This window comes from Hemitrygon akajei, chromosome 11 (assembly GCF_048418815.1).
Source record: "Hemitrygon akajei chromosome 11, sHemAka1.3, whole genome shotgun sequence".
Taxonomy (NCBI): domain Eukaryota; kingdom Metazoa; phylum Chordata; class Chondrichthyes; order Myliobatiformes; family Dasyatidae; genus Hemitrygon; species Hemitrygon akajei.
Window position 1 is genome coordinate 69192040 of NC_133134.1, and position 24714 is coordinate 69216753.

The 24714-nt window shown below is 41.6% G+C and overlaps 1 protein-coding gene across 8 annotated transcripts in view; it reads left to right on the top strand.

Moving 5' to 3' along the window:
* Positions 1 to 24714, top strand: part of LOC140735685 (myosin phosphatase Rho-interacting protein-like) — a 307455-nt gene that overhangs the window by 194050 nt on the left and 88691 nt on the right. For 6 of the 8 annotated variants that reach the window (XM_073061038.1, XM_073061039.1, XM_073061037.1 and 3 more), the window contains 5 exons: positions 476 to 592; positions 953 to 1009; positions 2848 to 2916; positions 17439 to 17528; positions 22358 to 22467. In XM_073061038.1, the coding sequence (XP_072917139.1) occupies positions 476 to 592; positions 953 to 1009; positions 2848 to 2916; positions 17439 to 17528; positions 22358 to 22467 (443 nt within the window). The remainder of the gene's footprint in view (positions 1 to 475; positions 593 to 952; positions 1010 to 2847; positions 2917 to 17438; positions 17529 to 22357; positions 22468 to 24714) is intronic. The other 2 variants (XM_073061042.1, XM_073061041.1) reach the window with 1 other exon arrangement.

The following is a 24714-nucleotide window of genomic DNA, read 5'->3' on the forward strand; positions in this document are numbered from 1 at the left end:
ATCAGGTACTCACAATGTGACCTCCGCTGCATTGGTGAGGCCGATACCGAGTGGAAGATTGCTTTGTCAGCATCTTCGCTCCATTTGTTGCAAGAGGCAGGATCTCCTAGAGGTACCTATTTCAGTTCATCTTCCCATTCCCATTCTGACATGCCTGTCCGTGGCTTCCTCTACTGCTATGATGGAGTCATACTGAGTAAGAAGGAGCAAGACCTCATTCCATGTAGGTAGCCTCCAACCTGAAGGCATGAACATTGATTTCTCTAATTTTTGGTAATTTTAACCTCCTCCCTTCTTACTCCTTCCCCTCCCACACATTTATTTTGGATTCTCTCCCCTTCCTTTCCAGTTCTGACAAAGGGTCTGGTCTGAAACATTGGCTCTTTATTTCTCTCCATAGATGCTGCCTGACTTGCTGAGTTCCTGGCATTTTCTGTGTATTAATTTTTCATTCATTTGCTGATATTTGCCACAGGATTTGCTCTGTGAATCAAACCAGATCAGCTCTTCCCCAGACATTTCTGCAGTGCCCATTTCACAGTCTCGCAGGGCTAAGTCACTGGACAGGAGAACGAGTGAATCGACAGTGACGGTAACAAGATTCACTATCAAAATACTGGGTTATTAGGAAATGGGGAAAGATGGGCAAAATGCAAGAACATCTGTGATGATGGCGAGCACGGAGAACAAGAGGGGAGAAAATGTGAACTGAAGGAAGAACGCGGCTGGGAATGGAGGGGTAACCAATCAAATACAGATTTGTTTTAACATGACTCGTGCTTGTTTGGTGTATGGTTCTCATTTGTAAGCTGCCACCTGATTTTAATCATGAATGTTGCAGAGTTTCCTCTTATTTACAATTTTTAATTGTTTAAGTTGCTGACTGTCTTTTATCTCTTGTTATTGAGGCCGTAAGACATTTTATTTTCAATCTTCCATTTCCCATTTTCAGCCAGACCTGCTGAATTTTAAGAAAGGTTGGATGACAAAACTCTCTGCAGATGGCAAGGTGAGAAACTAAAATTGTCATACATTTCCTCCTCTCATGATGCAAATCTGAATTTCTGTTAAGTCATGGTGAATCTTTTATTTGCACATCTCTTTCCTGTTCTATCTCATCATCATTTTCTGTCCCTTTGGGCAAAAGTTCATGATTTCATTAGTGCAGATATTTCTTCCCATAACACTGCAATAGTCAACTCCCTGTTCTAAAACTCTGTCTAGTTCCAGACTCACCAGGTATCGGTCCCAACAAGAGGTGTATGTATTTCAGTGGAATCACCTCTTTCTTATCTTAATCTCTGGAAAGTACAGGTTTTGATGTCCCAACCCATTCTCTCTGATAAGATAATTGTCTTGTTCCAGAAATCAGGCTAGTAATTCTTTTTTGAATCCTAATGAATCTAAATGTTTAGCTCATTTAGTGCGGAAGGACTTAGGAGTGTGGTAGAACACAGGGATCTGGAAATTCAGATCCGTAATATCTTGAAAATGGTGATGTATTGGTGCGCTCAGTGGGTGGTAGAATGAGCTGCCGGTCTAAGTGGTGGATGCAGTCCTAATTGCAATATTTAACAGGTCAAGATGGCGCTAGTGACCAGTGCAGTTAATGTTTGTATGTGTTTCTGGTTACTTTTTTTTTATTGCTATTTTGGGCGTTTTTGATCAGTGTGAACAAATGACACAGTGCTCAACTGAGCTGAAGTGAACTAAACTGAATGTTCTTAGACTGTTTCAAGAACTTTTCGGTTTGATGTTTAATATCCTGTATGTTATTCACTCTTTTTTCACTGTTTGCATGATTTATTATTTTTTTCCCCCACATTGGGTGTTTGATGTTTTCTTTGAACGAGTTCCATGTGTTTTCTTTGTTTCGTGCTGTTGGCAGAAAGATGAATATTGGGTGTATACTGCATACATACTTTGATAGTAAGTGTACTTTGAATCTTTTAAATCTTTGAAGTTTGGATGGGTCGGTCCTTAGATGATAGGAATATGAAGGATTGTGTTCTGGTGTGGGTAAATTGGACTAGGCAAAAAAAAACATGTTGGCATGGGCTGGATCAGTTGTAGGCTCTGTTCTGTGCCTCAGTGCTCTATGACTCTGACTCTAATATCGTCAGGTTTCTCACTGTTGCAGTACCCTCTATATGCAACTACTAGGTGTTATTATTTTCTGATGTGTAAACAGATAAAAGCAAACTTTAATGTCTCAGCCCCTTCTTTATCATGTGCCTCTACTTGCTAAGAGTAACATGTAATTCATTCATATCTTTCCCATGAGAGCTCACATAAATATTTAAAATCTTTTTTTCTAGTTTTTTTTGCAACTTTTTTCTCTCTTTCCTACAGATTTACTAGTTTGTTATTTACAGATGATTTCAAAATTCAATGTCTTCCTCAACACACACAATGTGTCACATTGTCTTTCTCTTTTAATTTACTTCAAAAATTCTGAAGGGCAGTGGGAAGTAGATGATGAAATTAGAGGGATAATGAGATTGGTGTAGGTGTGTGCTGGATATTGGCATGAACACATGCTAGAAACATCATCAAATTAACTCATCTCAGTGAAGCACTTTTAAACTTGTTCTTATTCACCTTTTGAGAACTGGTACTGTTGCATTTTTCAACCCTGTTTAGGTTCCTAGTCTGTAAAAACATTGATATGAAATCATAAAGTGAAAGCTGTTTGCCTTCAGTGGTGACAGACAGGCAAATGCCTGTGGCCACTCTCACATTCAATACCATGTGATAGAAATAAGTGTCTTGTGCTTCTGCATATGTGAAAGACAGATAGAAAGACCTAATAGGAAAGTTTCAGGAACATGCTCTGTTTTCTTACAGTGGAAGAAGCATTGGTTTGTTCTCAGTAACAAGGTTCTAAAGTATTACCGTGATTCTGCGGCAGAGGAGGTAAGTGTCATGGTATTTACCTTGCAGACTGGACAGAGTTTGCGGGAGGACAGTGATAGTGTATGCCTTGTATTGTGAATTTTTGTTTCAAATTCATTCATTGACTTCCTTTCTTGATAGCCAACAATCCAACCTTCTGACTAAGTGTTGACATACAAGCATAATATTCAACTAAAGAGTATAAGGCACACTTGAAGGTCTGAACAATTTACTTCAGTTACTCCCAGATGAGTATTACAGCAGGTTGTCAATAGACTGACTTTAGGCTAAATTGTTCCTCATTAATCCATACACACCAAGCCCAATTGAAGCTTTCTTTTCAATACATCAGCTGAAATCCATTACTGTCACACAGCCTATGGACCAAATCAAGGATTTGTAATCTGTTAGACCCAAATTCAGGGATGATGCAGAGTCTTATTTGGTGGGCAAAGTTATGTCTCATCACCAGTGAGACTATTTGGCATGGATTTGTGTGGGACAAGGCGAGTCTCACATGCCTGATGGACTCTTTTCGGGAAGTGACATAACCAGTTAATAAAGGTAGAGCAGTGGATGTGGTGTATATAGATTTTAGTAAGACATTCAACAAGGTTCCCCATGGTAGGCTCATTAACTTAGAATGAGGCTTGCTCACTGAAGCAGAGGGAAGTAGTAGGTGGAGCATACTGGAGGTCCATGACCAGTGGCGTTCTGTGGGGATCTGCTCTGGGACCCCTACTATTTGTGATTTTTATAAATTACTTGGATGAGGACATGGAAGTATGGATTAGTAAGTTTGCAGATGACATGAAGGTTGGTGGTGTTGTGGATGGTGTAGAAGGTTGTTGTAGCATACACGTGACATTAATAGGATGCAGAGCTAGCCTGAGAAGTGGCAGATGGAATTCAATCTGCATAAGTGTGATGATTTACTTTGGAAGGTTAAATGTGAAGGCAGAGTACAATGTTAATGGCAGTATTTTTAGCAGTGTAGAGAAACAAAGGGATTTTGGGTTTCAGTTCATAGATCTCTCAAAGTTGCCACACAGATTGGTAGGCTGGTTAAGAAGCTGCATGGTGTGGTGGCCTTCATTAGTCGAAAATAAGTTCAGGAGCTTTATAAAACTCTGGGTAGATCACACTTGGAGTATTGTGTTAAGTTCTAGTCATTTCAGTAGCATTAAGGTGGAAGCTCTAGAGAAGGAACAGAGATTTACCAGGTTGCTGCCTGGATTAGAGAATATATCTTATAAGGAATGGTTGAGTAAACTAGGGCTCTTCTGTGGAGTGAAGGAGGATAAGAGGCGACACGATAAAGATGCATAAAGTGATAAATGTCATAGATTGATGGACAGACAGCACCTTTTCCCAGGGTGTCACTGACTAATATGAGAGGACAAGGTGATGGGAGAAGTATGGGGGTGCTGCAGGTCAAATAGGATTTTTACACAGTATTAAGTGTGTGGAATTTGCCTTAAATTTTTAAAATATAATGTCTATACTGCTAGATCCAGCTCAAACTGAATCAGAAAATTTGTGACAATGAGACGGCATACTGAGAGCAGGTAGTGCAGCTTATAAAATGGTTCAAAGAACAACTACTTGAGTCTCAACTTGGAGATGATTGTGGACTTCAGGAAAGTGCAGGCTAACAACTCCTCACTGCACATAAAAGGGTCGTCTGTGGAGAGAGTTAGGAGCACCAGGGTGTCCACAGAACAGACAGTCTCACCCGCTCTCTCAACCCACTTAATTAGTCTAGAAAGCACAGTGGCATCTCTGCTTCCAGAGGAGATAAAGATGAACATAGCTCACCATCCCCAATTTTAACAGGAACATCATTGAGAGTGTCCTGATCTGCTGCATCACCGCCTGTTAAGGGAATTACAAGACCCTACAAAGTATTGTGAAGACGGCTGTGAGGATCCCACCTAAGATATTTATCAGGAGCACTGCTACACAAGCCTTTAGCATTATTGAGGATCTCTCCCATCCATCCCATGGTCTTTTTCACCCCTACCATCAGGCAGGAGGTACTGTACCATTAGGACAAGGACTGGTAGGGTGAAGAAACAGCTTCTTACTCCCAGGTTGTGAGACTACTGAACTCCCTGCCGTCGCCCAGGTCTCACCACTTATGAAGTGCCAGTAGTGTTATTCTGTTTACTTTTTGATTTGTGTCATAAATGCACCTTATGCTAAATGTCAATCATCTTGAACATATTTTATTATTTGTTAAGTTATTTGTGGTAATATTACTTTATGTTGTGTGTGAGTTATTTATACTGTGTTTTGTATAGAGCATAGAGTAATCGAAAAAGAACATTACATTGGAAGAACAGGCCCTTCTGCCCACAACGTTGTGCCAATGCAATTCAATTAGTAATCAAATGGGCAACCTAACTAATTCCTTCTGCCCTCAATATATCGATATCCTTCCATTTCTCTCATATTCATGTGTTTATCTAAACATCTCTTAAAATTCTCCAATGCATCTACCTCTACCACCATTCCAGGCAGCACATTCTAGGCACCCACCACTCCCTGTGTTTTTAAAAAAACTACTTGCCTCTCATCTCCTTTTAAGTTATCCCCTCTCCTTAAATTCATGCCCTCTGGTATGAAGCTTTTTAATCCTGTTAAAAAGATATTGTCTGTCTACTCTATCTATGCCTCTCATAATCTTATAAACCTCTATCAGATCTCCTCTCAGCCTCTTCTGCTCCAGAGAAAACAGCTCAAGTTTATCCAACCTCTACCTATAGCAGATACCTCCTAATCCAGGGAGCTTCCTGGTAAACCTCTTCTACACCCTCTCCACAACCTGAACATCCTTCCTATAATGGGGGCGACCAGAACTGTACACAATATTCCAGATGCGGCCTAACTAGAGTTTTATAAAGCTGCAACATAACTTCCTGACTTTTGAACTCCTTGCCTCTGCTAAAAAATGCAAGCATGCCATGTGCTGTCTTAACCATCTTACCAACCTGTGTCACCACTTTCAGGGAGCTATTAACTTGGACTCCAAGATCCCTTTTGCTTATCGACACTGTTAAGAGTCTTGTCCTTAACAGAGTACTGTCTCTTTACATTTGAGCTACCAAGGTGCAACACTTCACATTTGGCCAGGTTAAACTCCATCTGCCATTTTTATGCCCATACCTGCAACTGATCTATATTCCACTGTATTCTTTGCTAGTCTTCTATGCTATCCACAACACCATTAATCTTCATATCACCTGCAAATTTACTAACCCACCCATCTGAATTTTCATCCAGCAAATTAATATACATCACAAACAGCAGAGGTCCCAGTACTCTCTATCATCTATGGGCAAGCTAGTTCTGAATCTGGATTCCATGCATCTTAATCTTCTGGGTGAACTTCAAATGCCTTACTGAAATCCACGTGAACAATATCCATGGTTCTACCTTCATCAATTACCCTCATCAACTTCTCAAATAACTCAAATCAAGTTAGTAAGACACAATTTTCCTCACACAAAACAATGTTCACTCTGCCAAATTAGGCCATGGTTCTCCAAATGCTCATAAAATCTATCCATAATAATTCTCTCCATTGACTTAGCTACCACTGACGGGTGACCCGCTGTCTGTAATTTCCAGGATTAACCTTGGTTCCCTTTCTTAAATAATAGAATCTCACCTGTGGCTAGAGAGGACAAAATGATATTGGTCAAATTCCCAGCAATCTCTTCTCTTGCCTCTCTCAACATCCTGGGGTATATCCCATCAGGCCCTGGAAACTTATCCACCTCAATACTCTTTAAGAGACCAAACAGACCTCTCTGTTGCTTCAAAATGCTCTAGCGTATTAATATGCTTGGCACTGATCTCCCTATTCTCCATCTCCTTCTCCTTGGTAAATGCTGATGTAAAATATTGATTAAGGACCTGACAAAAATCCTCCATATCCAAGCAAATGATCCCCCTTTATCCTTAAGTGGTCATAGAAATGTACAGAACAGAAACAGGCCTTTTGGTCCATCTAATCCATGCCAAACCATTTAAATTGCCCAGTCCCATCAACCTGCACCCAGACCATAGCCCTCCATACCCCTATCAAAGGTTCAAAGTTTTGTTTTATTGTCAAAGTATGCATATATCATACAACTTCGCTATTTGTGTACTCCACTTAGCCATTAATACAGAAAGACCATGGGTGTTGATGAAAGAAAAGACGTATCAACTCCCTCCCCCCTAAACCGGCATGAAAAAGAAAAGAAACAAAACTCGAGACCCTCACTCGCAGCACTAGCATCCACAAAAACAATCAATGATCCTCTTCACATAACAATCCCCGACTCTCTCACTCGCAGAAAAGAACAGTGACAATAGCACCAAAACCCCAAATCACTATACCATCGTGTACCTTTTCGAACTTCTAAATGTTGAAATTGAGCTCACATGCACCATTTGCGCTGGCAGCTTGTTCCACACAATCACAAAATTCTGAGTGAATAAGTTTCCTTTCATGTTCCGTTAAACTTTTCACCTTTCAGCCTTAACCTTAGACCTCTAGTTGTAACCCCACCCAACCTCAGCAGTAAAAGCCTGCTTGCATTTATTTTATCTATATCTCTCAGTTTTGTATACATCTATCAAATCTTCTCTTAGTCCTCTAATGTTACAAGGAATAAAGTCCTAACCTATTTAATCTTACCTTATAATAACAGTAGTAAACCAATAGTAACAGGGATAAAGACAGACAGACATACTTTATTGATCCCGAGGGAAATTGGGTTTCATTACATCCGCACCAAGAATAGTGAAGAAATATTGCAATATAAAACCATAAATAATTAAATAATAATAAGTTAATCATGCCAAGTGGAAATAAGTCCAGGACCAGCCTATTGGCTCAGGGTGTCTGACACTCCGAGGGAGGAGTTGTAAAGTTTGATGGCCACAGGCAGGAATGACTTCCTATGACGCTCAGTGTTGCATCTTGGTGGAATGAGTCTCTGGCTGAATGTACTCCTGTGCCTAACCAGTACATTATGGAGTGGATGGGAATCATTGTCCAAGATGGCATGCAACTTAGACAGCATCCTCTTTTCAGACACCACCGTCAGAGAGTCCAGTTCTACCCACACAACATCACTGGCCTTACGAATGAGTTTGTTGATTCTGTTGGTTTCTGCTACCCTCAGCCTGCTGTCCCAGCACACAACAGCAAACATGATAGCACTGGCCACCACAGACTGGGAGAACATCCTCAGCATTGTCCGGCAGATGTTAAAGGACCTCAGTCTCCTCAGGAAATAGAGACGGCTCTGCCCCTTCTTGTAGACAGCCTCAGTGTTCTTTGATCAGTCCAGTTTATTGTCCATTCGTATCCCCAGGTTTTTGTAATCCTCCACTATGTCCACACTGACCCCTTGGATGGAAACAGGGGAGCAAGGCAGGGAGACAGAATCTGCAAAGGTGTAATAATAACAGGGTTGTTGTGGAAGGAGATTTTAGTTTCCCAAATATTGATTGGCATTTCCCTAGAGTGAGGGGTTTAGATGGGGTGTAGTTTCTTAGGTGTGTTCAGGAAGGTTCCTTGACACAATATAAGCCTACAAGAGGAGAGGCTGTACTTGATCTGGTATTGGGAAATGAACCTGGTCAGGTGTCAGATCTCTCAGTGGGAGAGCATTTTGGAGATAGTGATCACAATTCTATCTCCTTTATCATAACGTTGGAGGGGGATAGTAACAGACAAGTTAGGGAAACATTTAATTGGAGTAAGGGGAAATATGAGACTATCAGGCAGGAACTTGGAAGCATAAATTGGAAACAGATGTTCTCCGGGAAACGTATGGAAGAAATGTGGCAAATGTTCAGGGAATATTTGCATCAGGTTCTGCATAGATACGTTCCAATGAGACAGGGAAAGGATGGTAGCATACAGGAACCATGATGTACAAAGGCTGTTGTAAATCTAGTCAAGAAGAAAAGAAGAGCTTAGAAAGATTCAAAAAACTAGGTAATGATAGAGATCTAGAAGATTATAAGGCTAGCTGGAAGGAGCTTAAGGATGAAATCAGGAGAGCCAGAAGGGGCCATGAGAAGGCCTTGGAGGGTAGGATTGAGGAAAACCCCAAGGCGGAGGATAAGACGTGAGAGAATAGGACCGATCAAGTGTGACAGTAGAAAAGTGTGCATGGAAACGGAGGAGATGGCAGCGGTACTTAATGAATACTTTGCTTCAGTATTCACTATGGAAAAGGATCTTGGCGATTATCGGGATGACTTGCAGGGCTCTGAAAAGCTTGAGCATGTTGGATAAGTCACCAGGACTGGACGGGATGTACCCCAGGCTACGGTGGGAAGAGAGGGAGGAGATTGCTGAGCCTCTGGCAATGATCTTTGCATCATCAATGAGGACGGGAGAGGTTCCATAGGATTGGAGGGCTGCAGATGTTGTTCCCTTATTCAAGAAAGGGAGTAGGGATAGCCCAGGAAATTATAGACCAGTGACTCTTACTTTGGTTACGCACCAGCAGCAGTAGATATGAAATTGAGTCGGGTTTTTATAAATAAACAAAGAAATTTATTAACCTCTACTCAAAAACATCCAGAAGTAAACATTGACTAACTTAAATGGAAGTTAACAGTGTTATGCGTCTGTCGTTATCAAACAGTCGAACTTAGAGATAATTCTTAACAGAGCTTATTCAATCACAGTCTTAAAGTGGTAGTTTAAAAAAATCCAAGTGATTTATGAAATAATTAAGAGGAGAGACTTCTCGAACCAGCGAAAAGCCGAGCCTTGAAGAAAAGACGAAACTGCTGATGCAGATCCCAGCCGATAAATGCATTTTCTGAAGATCCCGAAGAATAAGATTTCTCAAAGTAACTGACCTTTGGCCAGAGGTGGTCAACACACACCCAGAAACTTGCAGGGGTTAACCAAAAGTGCATGCCACACTTCACGTCAGTCATATTGATACACACAGAACACTGATGATTCCTACCCAGTTCTTTGGGTTCACACGAAGCTGGTATTTCTTCACTCCCTCTCTCCTTATCCAATTACGTAACAACCGACTGTGACTCCCAACAAAACAACTACGCAATTACGGTCTCCCTTTTATACCAGTGGGAACATGCCATCATGTGACATTACCTCACCCCACTATCATGAGACAATTACATCATGCCCATCACAAGATAATTACATCATGCTCATGGGACAGTTAACAGTAAGTTGATGGAGAAGTTCCTGAGGGGCAGAATTTATGAACATTTGGAGAGGCATAATATGATTAGGAATACTCAGCATGGCTTTGTCAAAGGCAGGTCGTGCCTTACAATCCTGATTGAATTTTTTGAGGATGTGACTAAACACATTGATGAAGGTAGAGCTGTAGATGTAGTGTGTATGGATTTTGGCAAGGCATTTGATAAGGTACCCCATGCAAGGCATATTGACATAGTAAGGAGGCATGTGATCCAAGGGGACATTGCTTTGTGGATCCAGAACTGGCATGCCCGCAGAAGGCAAAGAATGGTTGTAGACGGGTCATATTCTGCATGGAGGCCAGTGACCAGTGTTATGCCTCAGTGATCTGTTCTGGAACTCCTACTCTCCGTGATTTTTATAAATGACCTGGATGAGGAAGTGGAGGGATGGTTTAGTAAATTTGCTGATCCAGTTAACCATATTCTCACCCAGATCATTTATATAGATGACAAACAACGGACCCAGCACTGATCCCTGCACACTCATTTACGCATAAGCCTCCAGTCAGAGAGGCAACCATCTACTTCCACTCTCTGGTTTCTCTCACAAAGTCAGTGTCTAATCCAATTAGTACTTCATCTTGAATGCCAAGCAACTGAACCTTCTTAATTAACCTTCCATCTGGGACCTTGTCAGATGTCTTGCTAGAACCCATGTAGACAATATCCACTGCCTTGCCTTGATCAACTTTCCTAGTAACTTTCTCAAAAAACTCTTAAGATTGGATAGACATGACTTACCATGGCCTACCTATCTCTTATCAGTCCAAGTCTATCCAAATACTCATATATTTCCAGCATCTGCAGATTCTCTCATGGTTGTGTTTTTACTTGTATATTTGGTTCCTTAGTACAACAGCCTATGATTTCCTGGTTTATTTTTAGAGCCTTTCTCAAACAGCAGAACAACAACGAACAGCTTATCCTCCAGTAAAGAAACCTGTCACTAAGGATGATTATCTCTGTTAGGGACCTTGCAATTTCTGTACTTGCCTTCCACAGGGTCTGAAGAAAGACCTTGTCAGGCCTTGGGGATTTATCCTCCCTAATTTACCTGAAGATAGCCAACACCCTCTCCTTTGTAATCTGTATAGGGTCCATGACTTTGCTGATGCTTTGCCACACTTCTATAGACTGTGTCCATCTCCTGAGTAAACACAGATGTTAGCATTTAAGGTTCACCCCCCCCCCCCATCTATTTTGGCTCCATACATGGATTAACATTCTGATCTTCCAGAGGACCAATTTTGCTCTTTACAATCCTTTTGCTTTTAACATATCTGTAGAATCCCCTAGGATTCTCCTTCACCTTGTCTGCTAGGGCAACCTCATGGCTTCTGTGACCCCTCCTGATTTCTTTCTTAAGTGTTCTCTTGCATTTCTTATACTCCATAAGTACTTCATTTGTTCCTACCTGCCTCTATTGCTATGCACCTCATTTTCTTTTCTTTACAGGGCCTCAATATCTCTCAAAAACCATGATTTCCTAAACCTGTTACCTTTAGCTTTTATTCTGATAGCCAAATGCAAGCTTTGTACTCTGAATGTTTCACTTTTGAATACCTCCCACATCTTTGCCAGAAAACAACCTGTCCTAATTCACTTGCCAGATCCTTTCTGATGTCATCAAACCTGGCCTTTCTCCAATTTACAATCTCAACTAGACCTGTTATCCTTTTTCCATATTACTTTTAAGCTAATGGCATTAGGTTCACTAGATGCAACTTCTGTCACCTGCCCTGTTTCATTCCTCAAGTCAAGTCACTTTTTATTGTCATTTTGACCATAACTGCTGTTACAGTACATAGTAAAAATGAGACAACGTTTTTTCAGGACCATGGTGTTACATGACACAGTACAAAAACTAGACTGAACTATGTAAAAAACAACACAGAAAAAAAACTAGACTACAGACCTACCCGGGACTGCATAAAGTACACAAAACAGTGCAGGCATTACAATAAATAATAAACAAGACAATAGGGCTTTAAGGTGTCAGTCCAGGCTCTGGTTATTGAGGAGACTGATAGCTTGGGGGAAGAAATGGTTACATAGTCTGGTCGTGAGAACCCAAATGCTTCGGTGCCTTGTCCCAGATGGCAGGAGGGGGAGAGTTTGTATGAGGGGTGCGTGGGGTCCTTCATAATGCTGTTTGCTTTGCGGATGCAGTGTGTAGTGTAAATGTATGTAATGGCGGGAAGAGAGATGATCTTCTCAGCTGATCTCACTATCCGCTGCAGGGTCTTGCGTTCCGAGATGGTGCAATTTCGGAACCAGGCAGTGATGCAGCTGCTCAGGATACTCTCAATACAACCCCTGTAGAATGTGATGAGGTTTGGGGGGTGGGAGATGGACTTCCCTCAGCCTTTGCAGAAAGTAGAGACACTGTTGGGCTTTCTTTGCTATGGAGCTGGTGTTGAGGGACCAGGTGAACACCAAGAGATAATAGCAGATCAAGTATCATACACTCTCTCATTGGGACTTATATGTACTGATTAAGGAAACTTTTTTTAACACATTCGACAACCTATCCAAACTAGTCCTTTAACAGTATGGGAGTCATAGTCATTGTGTGGAAAGTTAAAATCACCTACTATAACAACTTCACAAAATGCTGGAGGAATTCAGCAGGTCAGGCAGCATTTATGGAAAAAAGTACAGTCAACATTCTGGGCTAAAACCTTTCCGCAGGTTTTGCCTGAAACATCAACTGTACTTTCTTCCATGAGTGCTGCCTGACTTGCTGAGTTCCTTCAGCATTCCTAAAGCTTGCAGGGAGATTTAGGCCAGTTAGAAGAGTGGGCTGAACGATGGCAGATGGAGTTTAATGCTGGAAAGTGTGAGGTGCTACATTTTGGTAGGAATAATCCAAATAGGACATACATGGTAAATGGTAGGGCATTGAAGAATGCAGTAGAAGAGAGTGATCTAGGAATAATAGAATATAGAACATAGAATAATACAGCACATTACAAGCCCTTCGGCCCACAATGTTGTGCTGACCCTCAAACCCTGCCTCCCATATAACCCCCCCCCCACCTCAAATTCCTCCATATACCTGTCTAGTAGTCTCTTAAACTTCACTACTATGTCTGCCTTCACCGCTGACTCAGGCAGTGCATTCCACGCACCAACCACTCTCTGAGTGAAAAATCTTCCTCTAATATCCCCCTTGAACTTCCCTCCGCTTACCTTAAAGCCATGTCCTCTTGTACTGAGCAGTGGTGCCCTGGGGAAGAGGCACTGGCTGTCCACACTGTCTATTCCTCTTAATATCTTGTACACCTCTATCATGTCTCCTCTCATCCTCCTTCTCTCCAAAGAGTAAAGCCCTAGCTCCCTTAGTCTCTGATCATAATCCATACCCTCTAAACCAGGCAGCATCCTGGTAAATTTCCTCTGTACCCTTTCCAATGCTTCCACATCCTTCCTATATTGAAGCGACCAGAACTGGACACAGTACTCCAAGTGTGGCCTAACCAGAGTTTTATAGAGCTGCATCATTACATCGCGTCTCTTAAACTCTATCCCTCGACTTATGAAAGCTAACACCCCATAAGCTTTCTTAACTACCCTATCTACCTGTGAGGCAACTTTCAGGGATCTGTGGACATGTACCCCCAGATTCCTCTGCTCCTCCACACTACCAAGTATCCTGCCATTTACTTTGTACTCTGCCTTGGAGTTTGTCCTTCCAAAGTGTACCACCTCACACTTCTCTGGGTTGAACTCCATCTGCCACTTCTCAGCCCACTTCTGCATCCTATCAATGTCTCTCTGCAATCTTCAACAATCCTCTACACTATCTACAACACCACCAACCTTTGTGTCATCTGCAAACTTGCCAACCCACCCTTCTACCCCCACATCCAGGTCGTTAATAAAAATCACGAGAAGTAGGGGTCCCAGAACAGATCCTTGTGAGACACCACTAGTCACAACCCTCCAATCTGAATGTACTCCCTCCACCACGACCCTCTGCCTTCTGTAGGCAAGCCAATTCTGAATCCACCTGGCCAAACTTCCCTGGATCCCATGCCTTCTGACTTTCTGAATAAGCCTACCGTGTGGAACCTTGTCAATTGCCTTACGAAAATCCATGTAGAGTACATCCACTGCACTTCCTTCATCTATATGCCTGGTCACCTCCTCAAAGAACTCTTTCAGGCTTGTTAGGCACAATCTGCCCTTCACAAAGCCATGCTGACTGTCCCTGATCAGACCATGATTTTCTAAATGCCCATAGATCCTATCTCTAAGAATCTTTTCCAACAGCTTTCCCACCACAGACGTAAGGCTCACTGGTCTATAATTACCTGGACTATCCCTACTACCTTTTTTGAACAAGGGGACAACATTCACCTCCCTCCAATCCTCCGGCACCATTCCTGTGGACAACGAGGAGATAAAGATCCTAGCCAGAGGTTCAGCAATCTCTTCCCTCGCCTCGTGGAGCAGCCTGGGGAATATTCCATCAGGCCCCGGGGACTTATCTGTCCTAATGTATTTTAACAACTCCAACACCTCCTCTCCCTTAATATCAACATGCTCCGGAACATCAATCTCACTCATATTGTCCTCACCGTCATCAAGTTCCCTCTCATTGGTGAATATGGAGGAGAAGTATTCATTGAGGACCTCGCTCACTTCCACAGCCTCCAGGCACATCTTCCCACTTTTTTCTCTAATCAGTCCTACCTCCATTCCTGTCATCCTTTTGTTCTTCACATAATTGAAGAATGCCTTGGGGTTTTCCTTTACCCTACTCGCCAAGGCCTTCTCATGCCCCTTTCTTGCTCTTCTCAGCCCCTTCTTAAGCTCCTTTCTTGCTACCCTATATTCCTCAATAGACCCATCTGATCTTTGCTTCCTAAACCTCATGTATGCTGCCTTCTTCCACCTGACTAGATTTTCCGCTTCACTTGTCACCCATGGTTCCTTCACCCTACCATTCTTTATCTTCCTCACCAGGACAAATTTATCTCTAACATCCTGCAAAAGATCCTTAAACATCGACCACATGTCCATAGTACATTTCCCTGCAAAAACATCATCCCAATTCACACCTGCAAGTTCTAGCCTTATAGTCTCATAATTTGCCCTTCCCCAATTAAAAATTTTCCTGTCCTCTCTGATTCTATCCTTTTCCATGATAATGCTAAAGGCCAGGGAGCGGTGATCACTGTCCCCCAGATGCTCACCCACTGACAGATCTGTGACCTGACCTGGTTCGTTACCTAATACTAGATCTAGTATGGCATTGCCTCTAGTGGGCCTGTGTCTAGGGAGCTATAATGGTGCATAGTTCCCTGAAGGTGGAATCTTATGTGGATAGGGTGGTGAAGAAAGCTTTTGGTATGCTGGCCTTTATAAATCAGAGCATTGAGTATAGGAGTTGGGATGTAATGTTAAAATTGTACAAGGCATTGGTAAGGCCGTATTTGGAGTATTGTGTACAGTTCTGGTCACCGAATTATAGGAAAGATGTCAACAAAATAGAGAGAGTACAGAGAAGATTTACTAGAATGTTACCTGGGTTTCAGCACCTAAGTTACAGGGAAAGGTTGAACAAGTTAGGTCTTTATTCTTTGGAGCGTAGAAGGTTGAGGGGGGATTTGATACAGGTATTTAAAATTATGAGGGGGATAGATAGAGTTGACGTGAATAGGCTGTTTCCATTGAGAGTAGGGGAGATTCAAACGAGAGGACATGATTTGAGAGTTAGGGGGCAAAAGTTTAAGGGTAACACGAGGGGGAATTTCTTTACTCAGAGAGTGGTAGCTGTGTGGAATGAGCTTCCAGTAGAAGTGGTAGAGGCAGGTTCGGTATTGTCATTTAAAGTAAAATTGGATAGGTATATGAACAGGAAAGGAATGGAGGGTTATGGGCTGAGTGCGGGCCAGTGGGACTAGGTGAGTGTAAGCGTCCGGCATGGACTAGAAGGGCCGAGATGGCCTGTTTCCGTGTTGTAATTGTTATATGGTTATTTTGTGTGTGTTGCTCAGATTTCCAACACCTGCAGATTTTTTCTTGTTTGTACTATAGCAACATTTTGTTGCTTGTAGCAGTCTGTTTGTTGGGTGCACCTAACAAATTCTGCCCCATCTAAACCTCTTACACTCAGTAGCTCCCAATTTATATTAGGGAAGTTGAAGTTCCCCATGACAACAATTGTTTTAACACCTTTCCTTAATCTGCCTGCAAATCTGGTCCTCAATGTCCTGGTGACTGCTGGGGGAAGAGATCTATAGTATAATCCCATATGAATGATTGCACCCTTTGTATTTTTGAGTTCTACACATATAGTCTCAGTGGATGATCCTGCCATTATATCCACTGCGAGTGCAGCTGTGATATTTTGTCCCTGATTAGTGGTGCAGCTCCACCTTTACCCCTCCCTCTCTTTTTTTTAAATATTGAAGCACCCATTCCTGTCCCTTCTCAATCAAGTCTCTGTAATGGCTCTGTAATAGTTTCATGAACTGATCCATAAGTTCATCACCTTTACCTATAATACTCCTAGCATTAAAATACACAAACACTTTAAACTATATGTCTCATTTTATTTATGACTTTGCTTCAGCCAGTTTCTACTGGCTCTGCATCTTCCTTCCTCTCCATTACTCCATTTTCTGATTTGGTGCTCTGGTTCCCATCCCACATAGCACTCGCAAACTTGGCTAAGATACTGGTTTGCCTCCAGTTCAGGAGGAACCCTTCCTTCTTGTACAGGTCACCTCTGTCCCAGAAGAGGTTCCAATAATCCAAAAACCTGAAACACTACCCCTGCACCATCTCCAAAGGGGTCACAGTCTCAAAGTAAAAGTTACATCATTCAGGATAAGGACATGGAGAGTTAAAATTTACTAGAATATGGGCCAAATGCAAGAAATTGGGACCAGCAGGGGTTGCACTTGTGATCACCATTGACTCTTTGAGCAGTATTATTACACCTCAGCAAAACAAGTATACCCCTTCGGGTACTGCTGGGGAAATGACCTATCAGGGCATTACTGCAGCAGCCAGGTTAGTGGCATTGTGGCTGGTTCTGAGGCTCAGCGGGGAAGGGTAAAGTCAGGCAGAGCAATAGTGATTGGAGACTTGATAAGGGAATGGATAGATTCTGAGACTGTGATGGAGAAGCCAGGATGGTGCGTTGCCTCCCAGGTGCCAGAGTCCAGGAAGATATCTCAGAGCAGCTGCAGAATATTCTCAAGGTGGAGGGTAAGCAGCCGATGAGCACCTACGTTTAATAAGGATTTCCTTTTTTTCTGTCTCGACAGGCAGTGGATTTAGATGGGGAGATTGATTTAAGTGGCTGCTATGATGTGACTGAATATGAACTTCAAAGGAATTATGGATTTCAGATCCTTGTAAGTATAGATTTCACCTGAAATTATATTCCAGAATAAATTCATGAAAAAGAGACAATTATTTCATAAAGTATTTAAGATCATTTTTATTTGTATTGAGCCAAAGGCTTTGTTTTCTAGTAGGCAGAATATGTATATTGGCATGTTGTCACAGCAATTTGCACCCTCTTAATGGAACTATTACTCTCAGAATAGTTGTTCGGATAATTTTCCCTTTATAATGAGCTTGATGTCTTAAAAATCTATAACTGGATTGTTTTTTAATTTCCTCTTGATAGATAAATGCTTAGATGTTTGTCTGTTGACGCACTTTGGATCAGAAACCAAGTATGGTTTTCAGTAGTTTTGTCGGGTTGAGAGCTGTTTCCTGAAGCAGCTGTAAGGTTATTCACAAAATCAGTTTACAGTAATTCATTACTGAGCCACACTCGAATGTTATCCAATCTAATGCTAAAGAATCCATCCTCAAAGAGAAGTTATTTCCTCCTGTAATGGTACAACTGGCATATCACAAATAGGATGTGATAGGAAACAAGAGTCTAATACTCTACTTAGACCAGATGTTCCTAACATGGGGTATGTAGGTTCCCCTCCCCCAGTTAATGGTTGGGGTCCATGGCATAAAAAGGTTGGGAACCACTGATTTAGACAGTGAAATAGAACATAGATGTTGTGCCAACTTTTTAACCAACTCTAAAATCAATCTAACCCTTCTCTCTTCCATAGCCCTGTATTTTTCTAATATCTATATGTCTGTCTAAGACTTTTTAAATGTCTCTATTTTATCTCCCTCTACCACCACTCCTGGCAGCACGTCCCACACATTTGCAACTCTCTTTATGTGTAAAAAAAACTTACTTCTGACACCCATCTCCACAATTTCTTTACTCCAATCACCTTAAAATTTTGCCCCCTGGGGGACAATGTGTTTGCCTATCTACTCGATCTATGCCCCTTGTCTTGTACACCTCTATCAAATCACCTCTCATCCTCCTTCACTGCAGAGAGAAAAAAACACCTGTCCTGCTCAACCATTTTTCATAAGACATGTCCTCTAGTCCAGGCAATATCCTGATAAATATCCTCTGTATCCTCTTGAAAGCTTACAGAACTGAACACAATATCCCAAGTGTGGTCTAACCAGGGCTTTCTAGAGCTGCAACATTACCTCATGGCTCTTGAGCTCAATCCCCTGACTAATGAAGGCCAACACAACATACGCCATCTTTACTCCCCTATCAACTTGCATAGTACTTTAAGAGGTCTATGGATGTGGACCCCAAGATGCCACTGTACCTCCACACTGCTAAGAATCTTGATGTTAACCCTGTATTCTGCCTTCAAATTTGATTTTCCAAAGGGAAATACCTCTCAGTTTTCCAGGTTGAACTCCTTTTGCCACTTTATCAGCCCAGCTTGGCATCCTGTCAGTGTCATGTTGTAAACTATGGCAACCTTCTCCGAAATCCACAACTCCACCAAACTTAATGTCATTTGCAAACTTATTAACCCACCCTTCCACTTCCTTGTCCAATTCATTTAGAAAAATCTCGAAGTAAAAGTGCCTTGTGGAACAGATTCCTGTGGAACTCCACAGAATATGCTCCATCTACTACCACCCTCTGATCACCAACCTCCAGGCAGAATATGCTCCATCTACTACCACCCTCTGCCTTCTATGGGCAAGCAAATTCTGAATCTATACTGCCATGTTTCCCTGTATCCCATACCTCCTGACTTTTCAAATGAACCTATTGGGACTTCCGGTAAGATGGTGATTGCTTAGCTGCTCCGAACTTTTGTTCCATTACTGTCGCTACCTTTGCACTAAATGTTTCCACTTTATAAAGCTTAGTTAGGAATTATTTCAGTATCTCTTACTTGCCTGTGAATATATCTAACCTACAATGTCTAGCAAGAGTTCTAAATCCAGGAGAAAAGAAACTATGACCTCGTCGGACGTGACGATGGAGGCGCTTGGAAAGCTCCGAGACGAAATCTTAAAGGAAATTAAAACCGCTTTCAAACAGTTAGAAGAGAAACTGGATCGGATCAACGATAAAGTGGACAAACATGCTGAACACTTATCTCGCATCGATTCGACTTCTGAAGCTTTAGAAAGTCGTGTTCGATACTTGGAGACTCTCTGTTCCAGCTTAGAGGAAAAATCTAATAAACTTCTTTCCAAAATGGTGGATCTCGAAAATCGCAGCAGATGATGCAACATCAGAATTCTGGGATTACCAGAGGCAACTGAAAAGGGGTCAACCGTGAAGTTTTTCGCCGAGTTTCTCTGTGAGATATTCGGGAAGGATCTGTTCCAAACCCGCCCGAGCTCGAACGGGCACACAGAGTCTATGTTTCCCCCGGAATTCTGGGCTCCCGTCCGCGACCAGTAGTCTTGTGTTTCCATCAATACCAGGTAAAACAGTCTGATTGTGGAGGCACATCGCAGAGGCTCTTTTTCTTTCCAGGATACAACCATTCGCTTTGTGGAAGATTTTGCACCCCAGACCTTAAAGATGCGCGCTGAGTATAAAGGCGTAATGAAAGTGCCTTTTGATCGTGGTTTCAAACCTTCCTTTCGTAATCTTGCTGACCTAAGAATCAAGTTTAATACCGGGGAATTCAAGTGGTTCAAATCAGCGAGGGAAGCTGAAGCGTTTGTGGCAAGTCTTCCGGCTATCCAGTCATCTTCGGAATCTGATCGGACCTCCTAAAATGGTGGATAAGTACTCCTCGTAGTAAAATTACTTTCTCTGGACTCGGAATTCACTTGAATCACTCAGACATTATTCACTGAAACTCTAAAGGCTGTTGACAATCTCTCCCGGGATTTGGTGTGTGTGTAATCTATTTCTACCTCTATAACTTTACCTACAGAGTTCTACAACTAAATCTAACTTGTTTTGGAGGTTTGAAGTCTTTAGTGAAGGCCTCCCTGTTTGTCGGTTCACAGTTCAACTGCTGATTTATTTTTCCTCTGTTTTAAATACTTACTTATTTTATCTTTTTCTTTTCTTCACCCCCTTTTTTTTTCCATTCTCTGAATGTTTTTTTCTCCCTTCTCCGTAAACGGTTGATAAATACTCGTCTTGAATTTATAATTTTCCCCTTCCTCTTTTTTTCTTTTTCCTTCTTACCTTTTTTTTCCCTTTCTCTTACTTTATTCTTCTATAATATTTCGCGGGTAGGTTAGTTTTGGTTTTCTTCCGATTTTCTCTGTATTAAGTTGTATATCTCGGCAGAAGGTGTTCTAATCTGTAGTTATGTTTTCTAGTGCATAAACTAGTTACTGTTTGTTATAGCATTTATACGGAACTGCTGTCAATGACACAGATCTGGAAGTTGTATTTGGGTTAATTTTTTTGGTAGAGCTAGCTACTTGTTTTGGTAGCCGTCTAGTTTTGGGTTGTGTGGGTGGGGCGGATTTTCCAGTTCCAACATTTCTTTATTGTTTAGGACATGTTTATATTTTGACCTTATGAATCTATGTTTACATCTCTGCTCCCAGACTGCTATTGTACCGCTTGATTTTTTATATGCCTGCTGCCTTTTATGCATTAGTAATTGATAATGGCTAGTGCACTTAAATTTGTGAGCTGGAATGTAAAGGGACTGAACCACCCTGTTAAAAGGAGGAAGGTATTCTCACATATTAAACAACTCAAAGCTGACATTGCTTTCCTCCAAGAAACTCATATTCGTTGTTTCGATAACTCCCGGCTTCTGTCCAAGTGGGCGGGTCAGCATTTTCATTCATCCTTTGGCGCTAAAGCTAGGGGAGTCTCCATTCTTATTAACTCAAATGAACCTATTATGGGGAACACTATCAAACGCCTTACTAAAATCCATATACACTGTATCTACTGCTCTACCTTCATCAATGTGTTTTGTCTCATATTCAATTCAATCAGCTCATGAGGCATAAGCTACCCCTTACAAAGCCATGCCGACTGTCCTTAATTGGACTATGCTTCTCCAAACCCTATCTCTAAGAATCTTCTCCAATAATTTGCCTACCACTTAAGTAAGACTCACTGATCTGTAATTCCCAGGATTATCCCTACTCCCTTTCTTGAACTAAGTAATAACATTTGTCACCATCTAATCATCTTGTATGACTCCTGTGGCCAGTTGGCTACAAATAAACAGTAAGACAATTCAGAACTGTTTTGCTCACTGTGGTTTCAAGCATTCAGGCTTGGAGATGCCAGAAATGGCCGGGAGTAAAAAATAAAACCATTTCATGACTTAAACAAGTTAGGAACTACAAAGGATTTGTAGGTATGAACAATCATCTTGAATGTTACAATGAAAGTGAAGATCTGGAGGATCTTCGTTTATCGCATCTGTCCACTATCTGCTCTAGGTATTTGTGTTGATTTTGTTTGTTCATTGCATATACTGGATGCATTCCTCTGTCATTAAATATTAGGAACTAATACACAGTTTTATAGTATTACTGGTAGTGTTCTAATTTGCTGTGTATTAAGTGTTACTCATTTTGTCTCTTTGTCTCATGCTGGTACAGCAGCATGAGTGTAACTGTTGCCTTACAGCTCCACACTGTGTGTGGAGTTTACATGTTGTTTATGTGACTGCATATGTTTCTTTTGAATGTTCTGGTTTTCTTCCACCAGCAGTTGTGTAGGATAGAAGTTTAATTGGCTGCTAGTGTAAAGTTGGACGGTAGGATCTGAAATGTTAAGGGGGATGTTGATAAGATAAATTGGGGGTTAGCACAGATCTGGTGTGCCATAAAGCCAGTTTCCGTACTGTGTGTTTCTGACTCCACTGATGATTTTTGTTAATACCCCATGATGTAGACAAAAGGGAAAGTGTACACGTTGTCTGCCATGACGTCTGGAATTCGCCGGAACTGGATCCAGGCAATAATGAAAAATGTTCATCCTGCAGATACTCCAGATGTGACCAGGTAGGTGCTTAGGAAGTATGTGTGTGAGTGACTTTCACATATATCCGATACAACAGTAGTTCTACGGTCTTTGGCAATGCTCATTGATTCAACAGGAGTGAAATTTATTTTGATATCGTACACAGGTGATTCCTGTGTTACAGCCATTAGGGTAATGGAAATTTTACCTTACATAATTCACAAGTCACCACCCAAAAATTTGAGATACAGAATAAAATTTGTTCTTGTTTAATTTATGTGGGGGGGGGGGGAAGAAAGGGTAAATTATCAAGTATTTTTTTTCAATTTGTGTTCCTTGATGTACAAATGATGTGGTTTCATGTCATGATAGGCAAGCTATTGGAGGGGATACTGAGGGATAGGATTTGTGTAGGTTTGGAAAGTCATAGCCTTGTTGGGGACAGTCAACATGGCTTTGTGCAGGGCAGATCATGCCTTACCAAATTGATAGAGATTTTTGAGGAAGTGACAAAGGAGCGTGATGAGTGTAAGGCAGTTGATGCCGTTTATGTGGACGTTAGTAAAGATTTCATTTGACCAGCAGTACCGTGTACCCAAGCCTACCCAGAGACCCAAGAGATTAAGCTGTGTAGGACGCTGTAAGACCTCTGCCCACACCTTTGGTGCTTTGAATCTGACTCCAGTTCCATCTCTCTGCCCGCCCCCAGCCAGCCCATGGTTCTCGTATGAAACCTCCCCCGGCTTTCCTGATCCAAGGCATAATGCAACAAACACAGCAAAGGTACAATATACACAAGAGAACAGTGAAATGACAAGTCAGTCGAAACATGGATGGTTTGCGCTAATAGAACACATCAATAGCACAAAGACGGTTTCTAAAAACTAAGGACATGAGTTGAGAGTTAAGGGGTAAAAGTTTAGGGGCAACACGAGGGGGAACTTCTTTACTCAGAGAGTGGTAGCTGTGTGGAACGAGCTTCCAGTAGAAGTAGTAGAGGCAGGTTCGATTTTGTCATTTAAAAATAAAATTGGATAGGTATATGGACAGGAAAGGAATGGAGGGTTATGGGCTGAGTGCAGGTAGTGGGACTAGGTGAGAGTAAGTGTTCGGCATGGACTAGAAGGGCCAAGATGGCCTGTTTCCGTGCTGTAATTGTTATGTGGTTATATAGTTATAGTAAAGCTTTGATATGTCCCACATGGTAGGCCAATTCAGAAAATGAGATCCAGAGTGAATTGCAAGTTTGATTTCAGAACTAGCTTATGCATAAAAGAGTAAGGTGGTTATTCTAGCTAGAGGTCTGTGAACAAAGGTGTTTCACAAGGATTGTTTGTGATATGTATCGATGGTTCGGATGAAAATGTAGATGGGTGGATTTACACATTTATGAATGACATTAAGATTGATGAAAGCTTTCATCCTTCCTGTATGCAATGTAAACTGTAGGCAATGTAAACATGAATCAAAGAATACAGTGGATATCGATACAGATTGATGTGGGCAGAGAAGTAGCAGATGGTATTTTCTCCAGGCAAGTGTTGCATTTTGGAAGATCAAGTGAAGGGAGAAAGTATGCAGTTAATGGTAGACCCCCTAATAGCATTGGTACAGAGGGATCTTGGGGTCCAGGTGTATAGTTTACTGAAAGTGAATATGCAAGTGGATAAATTGGTAAAGAAGGCATATGAAGCTTTAATCAGCATGCACTTCTGGTTGCCCCATAAATGGATGAATGTGGAGAAGGTACAGAAGAGGTTTACCAGGAATGCTGCCTGAATTAGAGGCTCTGAGCTAAAAGGAAAGTTTGGATAAATTTGGGTTATTTTCCCTAGAACGGCAGAGGCTAAGGAGACCTGATGGAGGGTTTTAAAACAATGCGAGGTATACATGTGACAATCAGAATCTTCTCCCCATGATACATGTTTTTAAGGTTAGAGGGGGGAATTATAAAGGCAATGTGAGAGGTGATTTTTTTTTTACGCAGAGTGTGGCAGGTGCCTGAGAAAGGTCAACAGGGATAGTAGTGGAATTAGGCAATTTGGTGAAATTTAAAATAGGCTTTCAGATGGCCATATGAATGTGAATGGAATGGAGGGATATTGATGATAAACAGGAGGAGAACCTTCAGTATAAATTGCCATCAACATTGGCAAAATATCCTGGGCCAAATGGCCTGTCTAGTGCTGTACTATTTTATGTTGGATAGACAGTGTGATTAGTAAGAGTCAAAATGGTTTTGTGCATGGAAGATCAGCTTAACAAACCTTTCAGAGTTCTTAAAAAAG